This window comes from Cebus imitator, unplaced genomic scaffold (assembly GCF_001604975.1).
Source record: "Cebus imitator isolate Cc_AM_T3 unplaced genomic scaffold, Cebus_imitator-1.0 Scaffold168, whole genome shotgun sequence".
NCBI classification, from domain to species: Eukaryota; Metazoa; Chordata; class Mammalia; order Primates; family Cebidae; genus Cebus; species Cebus imitator.
In genome coordinates this window covers 2,891,913-2,915,164 of record NW_016107483.1, presented here as the reverse complement: position 1 = coordinate 2,915,164, position 23,252 = coordinate 2,891,913, and the positions used below count along the sequence as shown (strand labels likewise).

The 23,252-nt window shown below is 32.5% G+C and overlaps 1 protein-coding gene across 6 annotated transcripts in view; it reads left to right on the top strand.

The window, feature by feature from the left end:
• The window catches only part of CADM2 (cell adhesion molecule 2), a 1,069,796-nt gene that overhangs the window by 955,695 nt on the left and 90,849 nt on the right, over positions 1 to 23,252 (top strand). For all 6 annotated transcript variants that reach the window (XM_017544239.2, XM_037744178.1, XM_017544238.2 and 3 more), the window contains 2 exons: positions 541 to 631; positions 19,820 to 19,998. In XM_017544239.2, coding sequence (XP_017399728.1) covers positions 541 to 631; positions 19,820 to 19,998 — 270 coding nt within the window. The remainder of the gene's footprint in view (positions 1 to 540; positions 632 to 19,819; positions 19,999 to 23,252) is intronic.

Sequence of the window (23,252 nt, the reverse complement as noted above, 5' to 3'; positions counted from 1 at the left end):
ATTGGAAGTGACTCAGTACTTAAGAGCAAGCAGCATGTGCCCAGTGCTGCATCACTGCGTTTTGAAAAGATTCTGCATAATGCTTGTGAGACAGTAGTTGATCTTGAGTTCATTGTGGGTTCCTTTTGTGAGCCCCTGGTATTCCTGCAACAATGAAAGTGTTGTTATTCAGATGCACATAAATGCATTCAGCCCATAATAATAGTATTCATAGCCATCTATAAATAGTTTAAGAAACAATTGTATGAAATGCGTGATATTCATCTGAACCACTTTTTGCAGTTTCACTTTTAAATTCAGATTTCAGAAGTAATGCAACAAAGGTGCTGATAAGATAGACTTTTTTTTAGCTTTGTATGGACAGGACGTTAGCTTTTTAAATCACACAGCCTGTTTTTGCAAATCTGAGAAATCCTTTATAAATATATACAATTATAAAAATCATATGAGACATGCTGAACACACAGCATGATGCACAGTTATTAAATATCTAGTTTTGTATGTGTTTAATTACCTGTCTTAATATTCTTTTGTTTCTAGATACACCATCAGTTAAGATTATACCATCAACTCCTTTTCCACAAGAAGGACAGCCTTTAATTTTGACTTGTGAATCCAAAGGAAAACCACTGTAAGTGAGTTAATGAGCAATAAAGCTTTCTACTTTTTTCTTTTTCTTGCTTTGATTACAGGCTTTAATTGTAGAAATCCACAGTTTGTGTCTTTTATTGGTGGGCAATGTGTTCTCTAAAACAGAAAACGTCATGAACCATGTCTTCATTAGTATCTATGGAAGACTGGTTTTCTCTTTGTCTTCTAGTGAAATTTCTGGGAAGATTTTCAGCCGTTATTTCTTTTTATTTTTTTTCCAGTAAGATATTTTAAGCTGAATGGAGTGTAGGCTTAATCAGCCACTGTTTATATCATCAGACTAATAAAAGCTGCACATTGTTGAATTTAGTTCTCCCATGAAAAACTTAGAAAATACTGAAGCATCCCCAAAATATGCCAATGTTTTAAAGTTACATGGAGAATCATTTTCAAAAAAGGAAAATTAAATCTATATTTCTTATGAAACACCCAATGAAACAGGTAACATGAATGAGAAGGATCACAAACTCAATGTGTTTAATGGTAAAGTGATTTCATTATTAGAATACATACACATCAATGCGCTAATTTCACTTCAACTCTAAAACTTTATCTTTTGAAATTTGTGTTTATAAATAGCCAGTCAAAGAATACCTGGTTTTAAGCAAAACTTAAATATGGATATTAAATATGTATATTTAAATTCTGTTTAAAACCAATATGATTATTCTAATATAGTAACACTCTAGGCCTAGCTTTATGTAATTTACTTGATTTTTTTTTTAAAGATTCTTATTTATTTGAATTCTGTTTAAATTATAATAGGAGGAATTAAATTGTTCTTTGTATATGACTATAGGAGATTGCTTCTGGCAAATCAGGTTAAATTACTAAAAATTTGCTTCCAATAACATTTATATTATTTAAGTGTGAGTTTCATATTATCTGATGAGGAATTTTTCTAAAAGAATTGGAAGACAGATGCCTGACATTTTAACTTCGTCAATTGTATGTCATTATATTTTTCACCATGTTCACAAATCCATACCTTCTTTACCACAGTTTTGATATTTTAAAACTGTTCTCTCTTCTAGTAATTATTTTACAGAGATTGTTTTTGTTCTTCTTTCCCTCACATTTATCCAAAAGTACATTTATGTACATTTGGATTATATACACAATTTATGCAATATTTAATCTACCTCATTTGGAGGTGAAGTTTAATATTTAGTTCACCTCATTTAGAGGTGAAGTTAGGGAAGATGCTTTATAGAATGCTTGAAAATAAATAACTCCTGCTTCAGAAACATCCCATTGTCTTACAGTGATTCCTTGATTTCACATCTACTTTCAACAGTAGAAACATTATTGTACTTATGGAAATCATTAGACTATGTTTTATATAATTAAATATTTAAGTAGTTCATATCACTCATCTAAGATATGATTGAATGAATGTGTCTTCTAGTGGGTCTCTTTTGAGTTACCTAAAAATAATCTTGGATGTGTAGTAATTCTCTGCACTGCAGATGAATGAAAAGCACAATAACTTCTTATTCATTTTATTTAAGAATACAAATTTCAAGAGATTTATAAAATGGAAAATGTTACCTTTATCAAGAGAATTCTGATTACTATGATTTTGCAAATAGATAAAGGAAATAAGAAAGGCTCCCTATTTTACAGAAGAGAAAACTGAGGCCCAAAAGTGTTAACTACATTTTCCTATTCATCCATATTTAAAATGAGGGAGAATTTGAATTCAGTTCAGTCTTGCCCAGAGCTTTCACTCTTTCAATTATGTGCTGCTACTTCAATTGCTAAATGTACATTTCCACTTATTCCAGCTAAAGTTACTTTTGAAAAACTAGGCTGGCAATAATTGGGACTGACAATAATTTTCACCACTGAAGGTGAACCCCTAGATGCTTTAGGGCAGTGAACTTGCTGGTCTCATGATATGTTTCACTGTTGCCATCCTCCTTTCGTAGGCTTTCTTTTATATTTATATTCTTTCTGGAAACTTGTCAAATGTCTACCAAACTAATCATTTCTGGCATGAGTTCATAGCCATATGAAAAATCTGTAATTAATGCAGTATATTTTGATAATTAATTCATAGGCTCCACAACATCTTCAAAGTAAAGTAGTCATTGTATGTTGCCTTTCTCTTCGTAGATCCCAATGTTGTATTCTGTATGCTGTGGTCCACAAGTAAATATGTATTAAGTTATTCTCTTGTATTATATTTCCATTTGCAAGTTTCCTTTTATCATATTTCCTTGAAGACTGTCAAGATATTGGCATTAAAGTTGGAGTCAACTCCTTTGATGCCTGTCTTCCTTAGACTGTTGGATCTTTGTTTTTTTTTTTTTTTCTTCCTAATTATTTTAAATAACTTCTCTACATTTTTACAGTAACTATCTTCTCCATTGCATGAAGGCATTAATCTCTTTAAAAACAGTCTAAATTTTAGCCTCTCTGTAGTTTATATACTATTTCCAACAGTGCCAGATGAAGCACAGAGGACAAAAATCATGAGAAGACTGAAATCATTGGATTTTCTCAGAAGGAAATCTTCCTGATCATAAAGAAAAGTCTTACTAGAGCAAAAAGAACAGGATGCAAATTGACATGGTTTAATCAGGGAGTTAGTAGTCAGTGGGGAAGTAAAGACAGTCACTAAAGGAAAGACTATAAACTTCAAAAAATGAATCGTAAAAGGAGAAAGAATTATGAGAAATAATTTGTCAAATTTTAAAATAAAACAATAATGACATATATAATGGGGAGACTTGCATATTTTAAAATAGGAACAAATGAGTGGGAGTAAAAATGAAATATGTGATATACTTAATGGGCAGGTTAGAATTACCTGTTTTACTCAGGTAATCACTGTCAAGTCTCTACTTTGCAACTATTATACCTGTGTTTTCTTTTTGTTATTTAAGAACCACTGAGAAGGAACAGTATATCTTAGTCTTTGAGTGGGGCTCCAAGCACTTAAATTTTATCATCTTTATCATTTACCTGATCCATCTCTCATGAGCATGTGAAAATCAGGAATGAATAGTGGCTATTTGATTTATTTATATCTTGTAGCTGTCTTAAACAATACATTTAATCTGTGGCCAAAACTTCATTGTTTCTTAAAAAGTATTTGACTAATATGTAATGTTTTGAAGAAGGAGATATTCACAGTAATTAAGTATATTGGTAGTAGGCAAAATCACACCACTATCTTTTGTGTAAATCACAACATCATGGCATGGCTAAGTTGCACTGAAGCTGGTGTTCGGAACCTGCCCTTCTTTATGCTAATGTTGTTTTCCTTGTTCTAAATGTGAGGGCCCCAGTGACTATTTATGAACAATCATGCCTTATTTGCCTGCTTTGGACTGAAGCCTTTTGCCATTTTCCTGTGAAACAGCTGCATAACTTGGGCCAGGACCAAATTGTTCCACTTGACACTACTATAGAAGCATTCTATTCTTTCCTTAAAAGAGAGATTACTGTACATGTGTGTCCATTGTTTTAATTTTAGTTTAAAGTGAGGACCGAGCTAATGCCAGCCACTTTTCTTTCAAGTGCCCAGAGTTTTTGCAACCCTCTTCTTTTGTTGGCTGAATTCCCAGACAGCTTTCAGGCAGCAGCATTCTCCATTTATAAAAGTAGAGGAAAACACACACACACATACACACACACACACACACACACACACACACACACACACACACCATGAAACCCATATATTACATTAAAGTCATGACCTTAAATGGTGTGAGGTTGCCACCAACACGGTGTAACTAATGAGACATCATTCATTTTAATCAAATGTTTAATGCTTTTTAAATTCACCTCCAAAAAAAAGCAATTTGATATTTTCAGTGAGATAAATGTGTATTTTGCATCTATTCTATAAAAGAAAATAATTACAGTTACTGATAATTTTTTCTATGTATCTAGCACAATGTTTATGTTGTACTTACTATTTTATTTTCTGGTAACCACAATTTTTCTTTTGTTCTTGCCATAAATCTGGTATGCATAATTGCACAGCATGTAACATTCCAATTCTATAAACAAAGAAAGAATTTAATCATTAGGAAGACAGATCACATACTATATAGCAACTAGTGAGGTGTTTTAGGGGAATAATTACACATCTATTTTCAAATTGATCAAGAATGAAAGAACTCTGATATGTATATATTAACATATTTTTCTATTAGCACAATGGAGACTTTTTAACAACAACAACAACAACAACAACAACAACAAACAGACAAAAGGCAGGGCACGGTGGCTCATGCTTGTAATTCCAGCACTTTGGGAGGCCTGGGCAGGTGGATTATCTGAGATCAGGTGTTTGAGACCTGCCTGGCCAATATAGTGAAACCCCATCTCTACTAAAAATACAAAAAATTTAGTCAAGATTGTTGTGGGCACCTGTAATCCCAGCTACTGGGGAAGCTGAGGCAGGAAAATTGCTTGAACCCGGGAGGCACAACTTACAGTGAGCTGAGATCGTGCTATTGCACTCCAGCCTGGGCAACAAGAGCAAAACTCCATTTCCAAAAAAAAAAAAAAAAAAAAAAAAAAAAAAAAAAAAAAAAAAAAAAAAGACAAAAAAATTAAAGCAAAGCAGTTTTATATTAAGTCAATGTTCTCAGCCTCACATGTACCTTTTTACAAATCACAGGTTATTTGCTAATCATTATACAGTTCAAGTACCATCAGAGGAAATGACAAAACAAATGAGGAATTAAAGAAAGCAAGTTATCGTCTAGAGTGAAATGTTTACCAAAAGAAGATAAAATATGTATTTTAAAATATTAATCAATAATAGCAGTTTTACATTATTTGACCTGATATATAGCAGTTGTTATTACAGAATACTTACCTCTCTCCTGATATATAGAAAAACTCTAATTAATCATTGAGACCTGTATTTTATTTTCAAATAGGATGCCTAAGCTGTCATACTTTGAGGCACAAAATGTTTTGTGATATTGTAGAAAGAGAATGTGGACCTAGGTTTAAATAATAAATATGTGGATATCTGGGGCCTGAGTAGTCCTAAGCAAATCACTTAACCAGACCAAGTATTCTTTTTTCTTTTCTTTTAATTGATAGACTTTAATTTTTAGAGCAGTTTTAGGTTCACAGTGAAATTGAGTGGAAAGTACAGAGATTTCTCCTATACCCCTCGTCCTTACCCACTCACACCCTTCCTCACTACTGACATTCTATACCAAAATATTACATGTGTTATAATCAATGTACCTACACGGATCCATCGTTATGACATCAAAGTCCAATGTTTATGTTAGGGTTCATTCTCACACATCGAGTAGTTTTATCTCTAAAATAAAGAACCCAAAATTTAGCAGATTGTTTTAATAACAACAGTGTATATGAAATGTCTGCCTCCAAGTAATTGCATAATACATAACAATAATGAGGTTGATAAATTATTATTTGATCAAGGAAATACAATATATCTCACCAAGTTACCCACTCAGAAGTCTTAATTATATATTTAATACCCATTCTAATATTAGGCTATTATGGCAACTCTGACAACTGAGTTATCTCATATGTATTCCCAGGCAATGGAATTCAAGATTTCAGGCGGAATAAACACATTTCAGGAGAGTGGATCTGTCATTTTCAAAGGCATATTTAAACAGCAAAGGAACCCAGACTGATGTCATGGCAAAACTTATATAGCAACTTGGATATTTTATTCGAAGTTAAGTAATAATAGTAATAAACCACAGAGAAGAGAAGCAGAGTTATGAACCGCAGTTGGGGTAAAATCCAAAATAGCTAAAACAGAAGACTGGAAAATCCTGAGCTACAGGAAAAGCCTCTTCACTAATTTACCTTAATTTTAACAAAGCACAAGTTTAGATCAATTTGCAAGGAAAAGAAGGAATTATGAATGAGTTTTAGTTTGATAGATATGGGAAAGTCTACACTCTGAAGCAATTTCATTGGAATGAAAGGGAGTAAGTAGTTACCAAACTTTGCAAAGAACAAATGTGGACCTGGAAAGCCTTAAGCAACCCAAACTAAGTAGATGGTGTGGCTCATGAGTGGTGAAGAATCCAGGGTCAGTGATGTATAGGACCTTTTTTTGGCATAGTTTTTCATCGTTTTCTCTCATGTGTAATTGTTTAATTTAAATCACACAACTACTTTGTTGTAAAAGGTTTATAAAAATTGTTGCAATCATTTCTGATTTTTTAGAGGAGGAAAAACAAGCGTTCCAGTTATGTGATCTTTCCCAGTAACACAGTTGATAAATGGAAGAATTGGGATTACAGACAAGTCTTTCTTTTATATTAACGACAATGATGGTTGTATTTTTTGGTGTACCTAATGTTTTTCAGCATTGATTTCTTTTCACAATAACTCAATAAAGTTGGCAGGCATTGAAGAGTTCTTACAAACTGCTAGGACAGCCCATATTTCAATCAAATAATTGTTTAAAAATACCAGTTATGTAGGCTCAAACCTATATTAGCATATCTAAATATTATTTAAAGAATTTCTAAACAGATATAAATATATCTAAATAGTTTCTGCCTAGATTTTATAATGAGAGCAATAATTATTCAGTTCTATAATATATATGTGTATATATATATATATTTAAAATAGGATATATTGCATTCTTAATTTTTTCTTTTAGAAGATAAAGACTGCAGGTTACAACTAGAATACAAAATTAGTGCCAAAATAATATCAATGCAATGCAATGCAATGAAAAGCCTGGAACTTAAATAGAAAAAGCTGAAATTTAAAATAAAACACTCCTTAAGAGCATGTCATAGTATATTATTAAATGCAATGTTTAAAATGTCACTAAAATAATTAGTGGGATAAATATAATAATTGTCTTCTTATCATCTAGGTGTTCCTATACCGGTAGTACATAGATAATAAAGGATATAGAGCACTTAGGTTGGTATGGGTGTGTGTGTGTGTGTGTGTGTGTTTTGTGTTCTGATATCTAGACAAATGCAATATTGTCTCAATTAGGTAATTAAAAATTAAAAGTAATATAGTCAGTTTCTTCTAAAATGTCTACAAGGATATAATATTGAAAAATTCATTCTAAATTTTCAAAATTAAAAATAAATATATGTGCAGTTCTTTTCATAATGAGTTTCTTTTCTGAGATCCATAAGGTCTTTTGCTTCTTTTTTGTGGTTTCAAAATTTAATCACACATTGACTCTCTGGAAACACACAGTGGTTATCTTGGAAATGAGACCGAATATATTTGGTTTTTGTTTTGAAACAAGGAGCTGACTCTTGGTAATCTCAACTGCTGTTATTTAGGCTGGGCATGGGCATCTGTAGTGTGTTGGGCACTCAATCATTTTCAATTAAACGTTCCAATGTCTTGTGAAAATCCCATAAGAGCTTGCAGAACCACGATTATAGATCCATAGAGGAAATGTACTTCTTGAACATTTCCAGGTAAGCAGTTTTCTTGTAACACAAAGGCAATTATTTTGAGGGATTATGTAAATATTCACTGTAAAACCCCACACCAAACATGTCTCAATACATTTAAGACATCATTTTGGAATGGTGCTAAATATATGTTTAGTAGATTTTCAGGAATGCACTTTTTGGCTCATAGATTTGAAATCTGTAGTTTTAAAAATACATTAATTTTGAGATTATGTTTAAGCATTTTACTCTATAAAGTTTTGTAAACATTGCATATGTTTTTGTACAATAAATTTAACAACATGGTAATTGTAGGAAGATTGCAGAAAAATAATCACTAAACACTTTAAAAATTGAAATATTAGAATTATTTCTGTATTTTTTAAAGTTAGCATATTGTTCTAATAAGATATGCTTTTCCTCTTTGCATTTATTTCATAACATGTATCATAAATTTGGAGATAATATTTCTCTAGTAGTCACTTTCTGAAGATCACCGGTTTTAATATCAAATGAAACACATCATGCAGAAGCAGTTGCTTGATGGTGACCCAGTGTTTAACATAAACATTAAATCTTACAAGGCTCAGGAGCAGTATTTTATGGTAAAGGAAGTATATAGGTTGTAAAGTTACTCTTACATAGAAAATAGGACCCCATCATTGCAAAATGTCCTTGAACTGAATGGTTTACAGGTTCCTGATGGAATTAGGATGCTTATAGAAACATTTTATATAGTATCACATTGTTCTTATGATGTACACAGGTTGATAAAAAGGAAGATTCTGAGGAACGCACACTCACAATTTTTTTCATTATAAAACCTGAAAATGTTGTAAAGCGTACTTTAGTCAAAGGAAAATTTTAGTAGTCAATAATTTTCAAATAAGTTGAAAACTATTTTCCTAAGAATGATTATTGCTAAATATATTATAAAGATTTCATGCTTAACGTACATATACACAGGGGCTTATTTCTTGAATGAGAGAATGAATGCTTACTCAAGACTTTTTATCTTTTAACTAGGAGTTAATATTCTGTGTTTACCAAAGAAAAGGAATGTTAAGTATAGATTAGGCATGGGTAATTGTTTTGCTTCAGCAGAAAGTCCTTAAGAGATTAGCTTAAGTGTTTGTAACAATCTTGAATATTTTTCCTTCAATCCAAAAATCTGTCACTCCTTCATGATCATAGCAATCTTATCTTTTGTAAGGATAATCTTTTATTTGTTGTGCCATAAATTGGCTGGAATTATACAGTATGTAGTATGACTGCTTTTTTAAAACTCTTAAAATAATCATCAGTGAACACTGCCTTATCAGTAAAAACTAGTCCAAGAATTTTACAGGCACTCTAAAAAATGACATTATTTTCAAGTCTTCTAAAGAGCTCCCCTTTCTTGCATAGATTATTTACTGTTTCAACTACAAACTTCTAAATTTGGAGGCAAGAAATGCCTTTAAAAAAATCAGATTCAAGTAGCACATGTTGATGTTAATTAGGATAAAAGTTCATTTTTATTTGCTATCAAATTTTAAAATCTACTGGCGAAATTAATATGCGTGTTATTTTTTCCTATAAAGCTAACAAGTAATATAATGAAACTCCTCCTACTTGACACTAAAATAGTGTCATAATTGATTTTAAAAACTTGTGTAAGTAGATAAACTTAGAATTCAATTTGCAATGTAAGTGAGTAAATAGGCTTGAATTTTCCTTTTCAAATTTCATTTATTACTGCATTAAAATGTCTTTGACCCTGTCAGGCAGAAGCACTGATAATGACATTTGAGTAGAAACTTTTGTTGTTGAGCCTTTCAACAGGAGTCTTTGGGATTCTCAAACAATAGCTGGAGGAAAAAAGTTTATTGCTTTTCATAAAATCAATTGTGCAGATATGGGAAATGCCACATCAATACTGAGCAACCTCTGATTCATGATAGTTGTGAGGATAAAATAAGAAACTGAAGAACATTTCCAGAAGTAATTAAAAGAGAAGAGAGTAGAGGCTAATGAGAATAAAGCTAAGGAACTACCTTGTTCTTTCTCACACACAAATACACAAAGACACATTAAATTAATCAATACAAGTAACTGCAATAGGCAAAGAAACACAGTGGAAAATCTATATTGAACAGATAAGTTGTTTAAGAATTTACTTCATCTAGATAATTTATTCAATCCTCTCCTTCCTTTTTCTCTGTTCATTTACACTTCTATTTCAGTACCAAATATTTGAACTGCTAGAACAAATCCAGTTTTACAAATGAGGGTACTAAATATATTAAGATACAGATTTTTTCAGAAAGATCTATTTTCAATATTATGTTAAACAGCTATGAGAAGGAGAAATGTGTATGTCTAATCACACATTTTTATTGACATTAATGATAATACATTATGGATATTTCAACAGATTGGAAAAACAAAAAAAGCTCCAAGACACAGTAATGATATTTACTTGGGCTTTAAAATTGCCTTTGTCCTTGCTATTCATGTGCACACTTGAATGACGGCTTCAAGAAGAGTATTTAATAAAACAAACATCCTTTACCGTCTCTTTCTTTTTCGTTAGCTTGCTTTGAAGTGCTAAAGGCACAGAGAAGATGAAAAAGATAGGTTTATTAGGACGAGGCATTAACCAGATAATAATGGATGGAGAAAGGGGGAAAAATGATTGACTGGATTGTAAGACTGGTTAAGGAGAGAAGTGAAGGGGAGCGGGACATTAAAGAATAAAGGAAAATAGTGGGCCCCTTAGTAAGATTGGAGGCTTTGATGATGTACAAGAGAATAGTGAACTGAGCAAATAGAAGTTTGTAATTAAAAAAAAAATGAGACTTTCATGGAAATAACAATGATGACAATGTTAAGTGTGTCATCATGGCGGAGGTGGAGCTAACAAAGTAATTATTGGACATGAGAAGATAGGAGAAGTGAGAAGTTAAGGTATTACTGGAATTATAATGATAAACATTCAGGACAACAAATTTTGAAAGAAATTTTTTCTTGTTCCTATGACACTATTCTCTTGATTTTTTTTCTTAGAATTCTCAGACTGTATTGCCTTTTCTTATTTTCAAAGTAAGCGTATTATAAGATGTTCAGTGATGTGCCCTTTTGTTTTCTTTCTTTAGCTTGGAAACATGGTTGGCACACATCTCTATAAAATTCCCAGTTCTTCCCTCTTCCCTGATTTCTAACTTTTTGTTTATTTAATTGCTGGATCAAGATGTATTTCTTGGTTTTCTTGTAACCCTTGAATTCAGCATGTTCTTCTCTCTTTTGTTTAATTGGTTGGTTGGTTAGTATTTAAATTGCCATTTTTCTTTTTAGTACTAAGATTGTACCTGTTGTACAGACTAGACACTGTAAGACTTTCTTTTATCTCTTCCTCATTACCATACATTGCTTGGCATCCAAAAATTTGTATGTACTTTTCCAGGGCTCTTTCATTGTTTATTGTGTGCTTTCCTTTATTATTACTCCCCCTTATTGTAGGAACTTGTTGTCTGAACTGTATATATGGCCTCTTTATTGGATTTTCCCCAGATGTTTCACATTAATATTCCTAAAGGATACTCCAATCAGGAATACTCACTTCTCAAAAAACAAAATACTCATTTTTAAAGAAAGTTTAGATTCTTCAGCTGACACTCCAGACCCTTTATTACTACTTTAAATGTGCAAATGTTTCCCCCACACTCATATCACAAAGTTTTCTATTTCTTTGCTTTTGTTCAGCTCCTCTTTATGACCAAAACGTTCCTTCCCACATTTCATTCTCTCTTCTATATTAATGTGACCATCAGTTTTCTGGTCTTATACTTAAATATTACTTTTTTATGTTCCGCTTTTTGTCCTATAGACTTTGTCTTTGACTAAGCTACTTACAAGCATACTTGTTCCTTGATCCTTCATATACAATTTACAGCTCACCTTTGCTTTTATTACTCCCAACTCAGTTAATCCTATTAAGTGCTTTTAACTTTACCCTTTCTTAATTTGTAATTTTCTGCCAATGGCAATTTTACTTGTTAACCCTATTCTCATTTCTTTTTTGGAATTCACAATATTTAAGTTAATCTTTTCAACATTATGGCCTCTCAAGGACAAGCATTCTATCCAGAGCTTAGACTTCTATTGAGTTGGTGTATTCCATTTCTATTTGTCAAAATTCTCCTATAATTAAATGTAGTAATCAAGAGTTGTATCTTTCATAAAGCCTATTATAATGTCTCTATTATAGGTGATAATTCTTTCTGATGTTTTAGGACTGATTATGCCACTTACTATGTGCTACCAAATATTATGGTTCATGACATATATCTTATAGAAACCACTACAATATAAAATGACAGAGCAGATAATTATTTTAGTTTTTCATACCCTCACAATTACTGGTTCAAAATTATGCCCAGAATTGTTTGTAGATAATTATGTGATAATAGCATGCATTTATTCAGTACCTACTAAAGAACATACAAGCATGTTTTAACTAACAAAAAGAAAATTCATTGATTTCTTATCTGTCTTAAGATATAAGTGTAGAGTAGAATATTTCTGTTAATTAAACCTGGGGAGACACATTGAAGACCACTCTACTATAAATGGTTCTGAAGTTTTGTGTTTTCTCATGCATGCATCTGTAGACTATCAGACGTATAAATGTTTCTTTTATTATATTTTAAAATGAGCCTAAGTGATAAGTAACACACTCAAATTTAAGCTTGCTTATACTAAAATTTATTTGATATTTAAAGAACTGCTCATATAAAAAGTATGAAATCAATATTAAGAATAAAAGAAAAATCTAATTTCATTATAACTAAATTGCACAAAAATGAAATCTGAGGAGAAAACACAGCTTGATGTACACTATAATGGCCTAAAGCAATATTTTTTCAATAATTAATATGACTTTGCATATATGTGGAATGGTATTTATAAACTGTTCAGAAATATTTATTTGATCTTCAATAACAAAAAACCCTTTGTGTATTTTTTTTAATTTGAAATGATCACTGCACTAAATAGACCCACAAATTGTCCTTTTGTATTTCTTGCTGTTTTGCAACTACATCCATAACTTATGACAAAGTTATTAAAATTATATTTTTAATTGGCTTCAAATTTTCACAATACTGTTCTTTTAGATTGCTTTATATTTACATTTAAAAAATTTTAAAAAGCTACCAAGCAACCCCAGCTTCTAATCTTTTTCCTCCTCCTCAATTACTCAGCAGTGTTTGGGCTTTGGTTTAGAGATGTAATCAGTCTACCCAATGGGGAAATACCTACTCTCCAGTTTGTTCAGGATTCTTTCTCTGGAAGTCAATAAACTTCAAATTTTTTACTTGAGCATTTTTCAGATCCATTTGACAATTATTTTACATTTACTTTTTCCCTCCCTTTCTCTAGAAATGTAATAGCATAAGGACTGTGCATTTGATGCATAATTTATTAATCAAAAAGTTTTTGCTTAAAGCAGAAGAAGGATCAAGATGTTTATGTAACTCCTACCACCTTCTTTCACTTTCAAGTGAAAATATCACAAGAAATAAAGAGGGATTAAGTTTTTAAAAACTCTCTGGTTTTAAAACTTTAATAATATTTACTACCCACCTGTGGAATTTTTAAACTGAAATAAAGCTGCTAGGCATCTTCGTGTATTGACATGGTACATAAGGCATAAAGTTACTGACTATATGGTCCTGCTTTTTCTTAAAAGAAATGTAAGATATAAATATTTGAAATTTTTCCTCATTTTCCTTTAAGGTAGAACAAGATGTTTTCTTGAATTTTCTTACAGTGACCTTTTTTTTTTTTTTAATGGGAAAAACAAGTTTAATTTTCAGAGGATTAATTTTAATGTTAGAGCCCAATATATCCTGTACTCATGAAAAAAAAAAAAAAAAAAAAAAAAAAAAAAAAAAAAAAAAAAAAAAAAAAAGCACAGAACCCAAGGGATATTTTGCTATTTGGAAAAAGAAGAGACTGGAGAGCATTTCAAATTTTGCACAGTGTTTGACTCCTGTCCCTTTCCACACCGGGAAGATTCTTTTCCTAGGAGACCTACATTATGGGACTCAGCTTTTCCATTACTGAATTTCTTATTCTTTATTCCTTTTTAGAAGCATGAGCCTGAAAGAGGGGCTGTGAATGATGAAGGCAAATAAATTTTCCATTCTCAGTCCCTAGGGAGTGAATAACCCCATAGTTTCTAATCAGAGAAAAGATTAGAGGGACTGTTGCCTGTTGCTATGGTATAACTGCACAGAATAAATGCCCCAATACAAATTAAATAATTTTGCTGAAAATTAGTAATTAGGTTTATATCTGGTTCAAAATATTAAATAAAAATCAACATCTGAGAGACTTGTGGCAATATCTTTCAACAGTAATTTATAAATTAGGAATTTTGAAACATACAGGTAATCTCTTATTAGGTAAGTAGAAAAAAAAAACACCAAATTAGTAGTTTTTCTAAAAAAAATATGTTAAGATTAGAAACAACTTCATCAATGCCTTGGGATATTTGAGAATAAATGTATAAACATATTTTTTTTCTCTTTTAACTTGTTTTCTGTTGCTCTAGGAAGAAATTGCTGAAAAAATATCTTACAATATAAATAAAAATAAACATCTTTATAGTCTTATAAAATTGATGTAGATGACAAAGTGATGGATGCAGCAAACCACCAAGGCACATGTACACCAATGTAACAAACCTGCATATTCTGCACATATACCCCAGAACTTAAAGTATTAAAAAAAAGAGAAACAAATCAAATTTTATCTCAAACATAACTTTTCCAACATTTTAATTATTTGGGCTAGTAAAAGAGAAACTTTCAGGATGGACTAAATGTTCTCATGTGGAGTTCCATAATGTTATCATCTCATATCTGATGCTATTTTCACTGTCCTGTTACTCCTGGTGTGTAGCTCCTACTCTTTTTTAGCCTTATCACAGAAACTGTAGACTGGAACCACTTTTAAATGATCTCTTTGGATGCCTGAACAGCAGGGAAGATTGTTATTCATTTGTAGCAAGAACCTCAATCATTTCTGGGTTCCAATTAGAGAAAGCCTAGGGGGCCCTCTTTATTAAGATGAAACATAAATTGTATCAAGTCTTGCTAAACCACTTAAGATTTTTATGATGATATTAAGAATCTTGAACATTTTAAATACTAATTGGGTATATGTGTAGGCTATTTATAATCTGTGCATAAACTCTAACCTCTATTTCATTAAATTTGCATCTTATGGTGCTATTTTTGCCACCTTGAAGATTTACCACAGAGACTAGGATCGAGAATTCTTGAAGGATTCAGTTCAGTGTCAGCAAAGACTTACACCACTGCACCCGTTAACAAATTTTGCAGCTGCTGTTGTTGTTATTTAAGGAAGGTTGTTTTTTAAATTTTTTTTTGGAAAAAAATGTGTTTTAAAATACAAATTGGCAACTTGAATACTTTATCTAGATCTTCAACTGCATTTCTATGTAAATAATTTAAAAATACATATGTGAATTTAACTACATATTTACAGAGATATTTGCTTTAAAATGTAACTAAAAGCTTATAAATACAACTAGGGAAAAATCGTGACTGTTTAGATTTTGGGGGGATAATTTTGAGTGTATGGAGTGTATAAGTACATGCATACAATTTTTTCTGTATGTGGTTAAAAGTTTAAACATCAAGAAAACATTGCCTCCTAAGATACTAAATTACTTCTTTTGAGTGGTATTATAAAGATGAATGTTCTAAACCCCAAAATATCACTACTGTAACTGTGATTTTAATGTGGACCTTACATAACTTTGTGGAAAAGACAAGGTTTCTACATTGCTACAAATTATAGTTTTATCATTTTTTGCTGCTTCCAGAGATGCTAAGGATGTATAAGACAATTCAGCCTGTTGTAAAATAAGAGCTGGCAAATTCAAACAGCAGCTAAAAGGTGTAGGATAAATGAAGCAAGTTGAGAACTATTAATGATTAGGCTTTTAGTAAAGGTGCTAGAGGAGTGTATTGTCTATCTAATTCAATGATATAGATTTTTATATTTGTCCAATATTTTAACATCGAGTTTCTTCACTTGCTATCATATAATGCTCTTTCAGAATTTTTATGGGTGTAGTTCTGGTATACACTCCCTTTTTGTTTTTTATCTCTCTGAAGACAGGAAAAACTAAACTATTTATTACTTTCTACTTACACACTTACTACAAAACTCCATCTCTGTTAACTAAAATGTATGTTAGCAACAATCAGTTTTCCCCACCAACAACTGGTTTTTCATAAGACATCAACTGAGTGTCATGTAATTCAATCCGTGTATAAGTCAGACCACAGATTGAGGTCTCAGTCTGCCTCCCACTTCAGATGCCACTCACATGCACTAGGTTGTTACCTGTACTTCTGACCAGCTAGCTGCAAACCATGATTCCTGTGACTTCCTGGTGGGGTTTTGTTAATTAGGTAGGATAGTTCACAGAAATCAGGGAAACACTTTGCTCATATTTACTCTGTTTACTCATTAAATATAAAGAATATTAAATAAAACCTTAAAAACCGCAGGAGAAAACCTAGGCAATACCATTCAGGACATAAACCTGAGCAAATAGTTCATAACAAAAATGCTGAAAGCAATTGCAGCAAAAGCCAAAATTGACAAATGGAATCTAATTAAACTAAAGAGCTTCTGCACAACAAAACAAACTGTCATCAGAGTGAACAGGAAAACTACAGAATGGGAGAAAAATTTTACAATCTACCTATCTGACAAAGATCTAATTTCCAAAATCTACAAGGAACTTAAACCAGTTTATAAGAAAAAAACAATAATCCCATCAAAAAGTGGGCAAATGTTGTGAACAGATACTTCTCAAAAGAAGACATTTATGCAGTCAACAAACATATGAAAAAAAGTTCAACATCACTGTTCATTAGAGAAATGAAAATCAAAACCACAATAAGGTACTATCTTACACCAGTCAGAATGGCGATTATTAAAAAGTCAAGAAACAACAGATGCTGGAAAGGCTGTGGAGAAATAGGAACGCTTTTATTGTGTTGGTGAGAATGTAAATTAGCTTAACCATTGTGGAAGACAGTGTGGGTGATTCTTCAAGGATCCAGAACCACAAATACCATTTAAACCAGCAATCCTATTGCTGAGTATATACCCAAAGGAATATAAATCGTTCTAATATAAAGATACATGCACACACATATGTTTATTCTAGCACTGATTACAATAGCAAAGACATGGAACCAAACCAAATGCCCATCAATGATAGACTGGATAAAGAAAATGTGGTACATATATACCATGGAATACTATGCAGCCATAAAAAGGGATGCGATCATGTTCTTTGCAGGCCATGGATAAAGTTGGAAGCCATTAACCTCAGCAAGCTAACACAAGAACAGAAAACCAAACACCTCATGTTCTTACTTATAAGTGGGAGTTGAACAATTAGAACACATAGACACAGGGACAGGAACAACACACACTGGGGCCTGTTCTGGGGTGAAAGGTGAGGAAACCTAGATGACAAGTAGATAGGTGCAGGAAATAACCATGGCACACATGTACCTATGTAACAAATCTGCATATTCTGCATATGTATCTTACAAAGGCAACTGATGAACGGTGGGTAGTGAGATTAGGAGCTGGACAGGGCAGGGTATATGGGAACAGGCATGGAATTTCCACACCGTCTTCTGGCAAGCCTTCATCTTGGACCTTCCAACTGCTCTGCAATACAGAAGCTCTCAGAACCTGTCCTTTTGGGTTTCCTGGGGGCTTCATTAGGTAGGCATGGTCGGTTATATCATTGACCATTGATGATCATCTCAACTTTCAGTCACCTCAGCTTCCTGGAGGTTGAAAGGAAGATGGAACAGAAAGTTCCAACTTGTAATCACCCAGTAAGCTGCCTAGGAGCCCACCAGGAAATTCTCATTAGAACATCTCATAAGAGCACCTCAGAACAAATGTTTCTCCTGTCACCCAGGAAATTCCAAGGGACTTAGAAGTTCTGTGTCAGAGTCTCCTACCACTCAGGAAGTTACAGTCATGCACCACATAATACTTTGATCAATGATGGACCACATATAGGATGATGGTCCCAAAATATTATAATACTTTATTTTTAACTATACCTTTTCTATGTCTATACACACAAATACTTACCATTGTTTTATAATTTGTTTCAGTATTCAGTGCAGTAACATGCTGTACAAGTATATAGCCTAGTATCAATAGGCTACCTAGATGTATAGTAGGCTATGTTATCCGTGTTTGTGTAAATACAGTCTATGATGTTTGCATAATGACAAAATTACCCGATGACACATTTCTCAGACTATATCCTCATAGTTAAGTGGCATATGACTGTAGAAAAGTCCTAGGAGTTTCCTGACAGGAACAAGGGTCGAAGGCTAAATATAACAAAAATTTCTGCTGTCACCCTATCTATAGAGGCTTCAGGAGCACTATGTTAGGAGTGAGGAGGAGACAAAAATACATATTTCTTATATTACAAGATCACATTCTCCAAGTGTTTTCAGTACTTAAACACTTGATGATCAATTCCTTTATTACAATGCCAATCTGCTTCTTTTAATTTTCTTCACAATATTTATTTTTCACAACTTTTATCTCTTCTACAAAATCATGTTAGAATAATATATATCCTTCCTGTTAGAAAGGATGCCACACCCATAGACGTCACTTATTCAGTGCCTGTGCTCTAGTTGTATTCACAGCAACATAACATAAATTCAATATTTCTATCCAATTTACAAAGCTTTTGAGAAAAATGATTTCATTTGATAATATTATGCTTAAATTAGAAAACTTTCCATACGAAGTCTGGAAAAATATTCATCATGTTAGAAAGCAGGAGGCAGTAGATGAAGCATCAACTGTAGAGGAAGACCAGGGTTTGAATACTTCTCTCATCTATATTCTTATATGCAGTACATTTAAAAAAGTAATATTCATCAGTGTTCTTTTGAGAATTATAGAAAATAAATGGAAAACACCTAGTATAACAAATGCCAGATGATGATAGATATTATTAACAATTTCTATCATTAATTGTTACAGAAGACTGAAATTTTTGAAGAAGGGGATCTAAGATTCATTTATCCTTTCTTTTCTAAAAGCATATTGAGATTGGGATTCTTTGCAAGAATTTTGTTAAAAGAAAACTCACAGTGAAATCCTTTTATAACAATGAGAAAAGTAGCAGAGGTGAAAGTGAGAAGATTCAAGCAAAGCTGTACCACAGGGGTGGCCCCAAGTGCAAAGATTTTTATACTCATTTATATTTATATATATAAATATTTTTCTTTATTTATATCCAAATACTTCTGAGGAAGGCTTGCCCCCTATAGCCTAAGGGCAATTTTTCACTGTAGGGTGTGAGTCATCAGCAGCAGAATCTGGGCCACGGGACCTGGGCAGGGAACCAAAAGTGACTGCTACAGTGACTCTACAAATTATTCTCTGAATACATATCTGCTAAATTAAATAGAATAGAAGTAAATTATATTTGCTATACCTCCAACTCTTTTGAGTGAGTTTATGATGGTTCTTTTGGTATCTTATAGAAGTTAGCATGTGGTTATGTACAAAATACGTGTTAAATATTTTAAAATTGATTGATTTACTTAATTCACAGATATGTAACATTTCTTATTTTTGCTCTCTACATGCACGTTTCAATCCATTAGGCCAGAACCTGTTTTGTGGACAAAGGATGGTGGAGAATTACCAGATCCTGACCGAATGGTTGTGAGTGGTAGAGAGCTAAACATTCTTTTCCTGAACAAAACGGATAATGGTACATATCGATGTGAAGCCACAAACACCATCGGCCAAAGCAGCGCAGAGTATGTTCTCATTGTGCATGGTGAGTACTTTTGTGAAAACATTGTATGTGAAAGGATGCATAACCTGAAAAACTGTTTTAATGTATCAAAATTTTAAAAACAGTAAACAAAATTACATAGTTTCTTTTTATTTTAGGAGGACATCTCATAAGTATCTCTAAGGTTTACTATTAATATATTCCCAGTCAGACTAATAAAATTATAACACACACAAAAATTATTTTTGTGAAAAGCTTTCCCATTTATAACTATACTTATTAAATGTTGATGGTGGCTCATAAACTATATTAATGATTATCTCTATTTTATTTTTATTTATTTAATTTTGTTTTTGGAGGCAGAGTCTCGTTCTTTTGCCCAGGCTGGAGTGCAGTGGTGTGATCTCAACTGTCTGCAACCTCCACCTCCCGGGTTCAAACGATTCTCGTGTTTCACCTCCTGAGTAGCTGGGATTACAGGCGTGCACCACTATATTTTTAGTAGAGATGGGGTTTCGCCATGTTGACCAGGCTTGTCTCAATTTTCCAGCCTCAAGTTATCAGACTGCTTTGGCCTCCCAAAGTGCTGGAATTACAGGTGTGAACCATGGCACTCGAATTATTGTCTTTAAATTCTTCAAATAAATGCTTTCAGTTATAATCCACAATCATAAAAATTACATTTTCTTTAAGCTAATTTTTATTGTATTATCATAAACATATACTTTATTACTTCTATAACTGGTATCACAAAGAATGACAGTATGTCATTGAAATGCAGCAAAAATAGAAGTGTACAATATTAATAACTGCATTAATTTCATATGAACTGTAATTTAAAGTTTCTACAGGCGTTTTTTTCTTGACTACACTTATCTCACAATTTGAGTAAATAGAACATAATCGCAGAAAGAAATACCAGTCCCCGTGAGTGAATAAAATCTGTTTTCCGACTCAAATGCCACAATGCGTTTTTCATAAGGTAGCGTCTTTTAGATATTGTTAGATGGAGATTACTTTTTATGAGATTGATGAATATCACAATAAATAAAATTAGTTTATTTACTGCAGTACTTCTCGGACTTTATCGTATATGGTGGGGGTGCATTGTGAATCTCTACTAGAAAGTGCCATTAGAGAATGCAGGATTTTCATCATATTTCACCAAGAAAACTTTTCTGGGAGGGGGGCTAGTATTATATTGAACCTAGTATTACAGTATACTGAATGATTATTGTACATATCACAGCACTGTCATAAATCACGGATCTTAGGAATTAAGGACAACATATGTTTATTTGCTGTCTTTCCCTTGAATCTAATTATAGAATATTATTAAAAGTATGTGTTTGTTCCATACCTTTTCAAAATGAATTTTGGGAATTTATTCTATTTCTTTGTAAAGAAATTAACTTTAGAGAAAAATTAATATGAGTGTTATTTTTCCAGGTATTCATTTTGTTCATTTTGCCAAAGTTGGAAAAAAGTAATACATTAAGTCAATATACAGTTTTCCTATTCTCAATTTGCATTATTGTACAAAATCTCTCAGTATTTAAAATCACTCTGCTATGGTAAGCAATGAAAAACTCACAATGAATAGGCTATTCATCTTAAGACATCTAGAAAATAATAGAACTAAGAGTTTAATTTCTAGCACTTCATGAATTGTATAAAATTCAACTTTGGAAAAGATTAACTTAATCAAATTAGGCGGATAAATTGTATTTAAATGTGCTCACCCTGTAGACAAACCCTGCTGGTCTTTCTGCCAGAATATTACAACCACTGGGTGTGTCAGGAGGGTAAGTTAGATCCTTGGAGCAGGATCCAAGAGTAGATTTCAGTTGATGCTTCCTGGATGTTTAGATCATGCAGTTATGTAAGTAAAGTGTCGTCTATCTGATTCACCCCAATTTTCTAAGTGCTTCTCTCACCTCACAGTTTCTGAGAACCTGGGGGCATGTTGCATAGCATGTCACATCATGTGAAAAGCAATATGACATAAAATATTGAGAATTAGAAAGGAAATGACAGAAAAAATAACATGCCTAAATGAAAAGCATATCATTTGTTTTTTTTTTAAGTAGTTCAAGTCAGGAAAATTCATATATTTTATCAGTGTTTGCAAGCTAGCCAACAACATGATTTCCTAAATAGCCAAGCTAGTTTTAGGTAGTTGGCAGTTGACATATTTCTAATAAATACCTCTCTAAGCACTTTGTGAGAAGTCATTTTTGGCTTTGCATTTTGAACTTCAATTCATCAAAAGCACCCCATAGATTAATGCTATTCATGCTGCTAGATAAATGCTGTGAAGTTCAACAGTGGTTTACCTAGGATTATTGACACAAGTAATGAGAGGCTCAATGAAATAGTGAAACCATATTATGCTGTGTTTAAAAGGGGCTCCAATTGGGTTCATTGCAAAATAAAGGTTTTTTTTCCCCTTTTGCACACTGGGTATAATGTTTCATTAGTCACTAGTTGTATAAATATAAAAAGCTACTCTCTTCTGTTAATGGTTTGGCTGTTTCAAAACCCTACTAAGTGATGAAATTTGAGTGGCATTTCGATCTATAATGAATGCTGTATGCATTTTGGAATGGAATGCTAAGTGATCATTTGTGAGAACTTTACCCTTTTATCTTTTACACCAAGGTTGATTTTACATTAGCTGTGATAATTTAATATAGCTCTAGTACAGTGGGTTTTTCATGAGCTGAGACCCTTGTCTTTGACTCTATCACAATTGCCTAGTTTCTATTGATTCTTAACTTGATGGCGGTCTGAGCGCTTTCCTGTGAAATCATCTAATATCTGGATGCCATCATAACAGATTTTATTGTTTGGGTGTCAATGGAAGTGCATTATTTAAATGTTACGACATCTAATTGTTAAAAGCACTGATATTTTGTGTTATAGACCCTGGCAATTCCCCCACTCCCTCCTAATTACTCCTTTGAAAATTTCAGCATTAAGAGCACAGGTAGTAATTTAAAAGGGCCATTCTAAAATTACACTCAATGAAAGGCCTAACCAGAGTCAGTATACTAATACCTGTAAGATTAAACATCATGCCTATGAAACATTTGCACTATGAAAGTTCCAGTAAGAAAGAAAGTAGCACTTTTTTCCCCCATTTATTTATTTTATTGCATTTTAGGTTTTGGGGTACATGTGAAGAACATGCAAAATTGTTGCATAGGCACACACGTGGCAGTGTGATTTGCTGCCTCCCTCCCCATCACCTACATCTGGCATTTCTCCCCTTGCTATCTCTCCCCAGCTCCCCA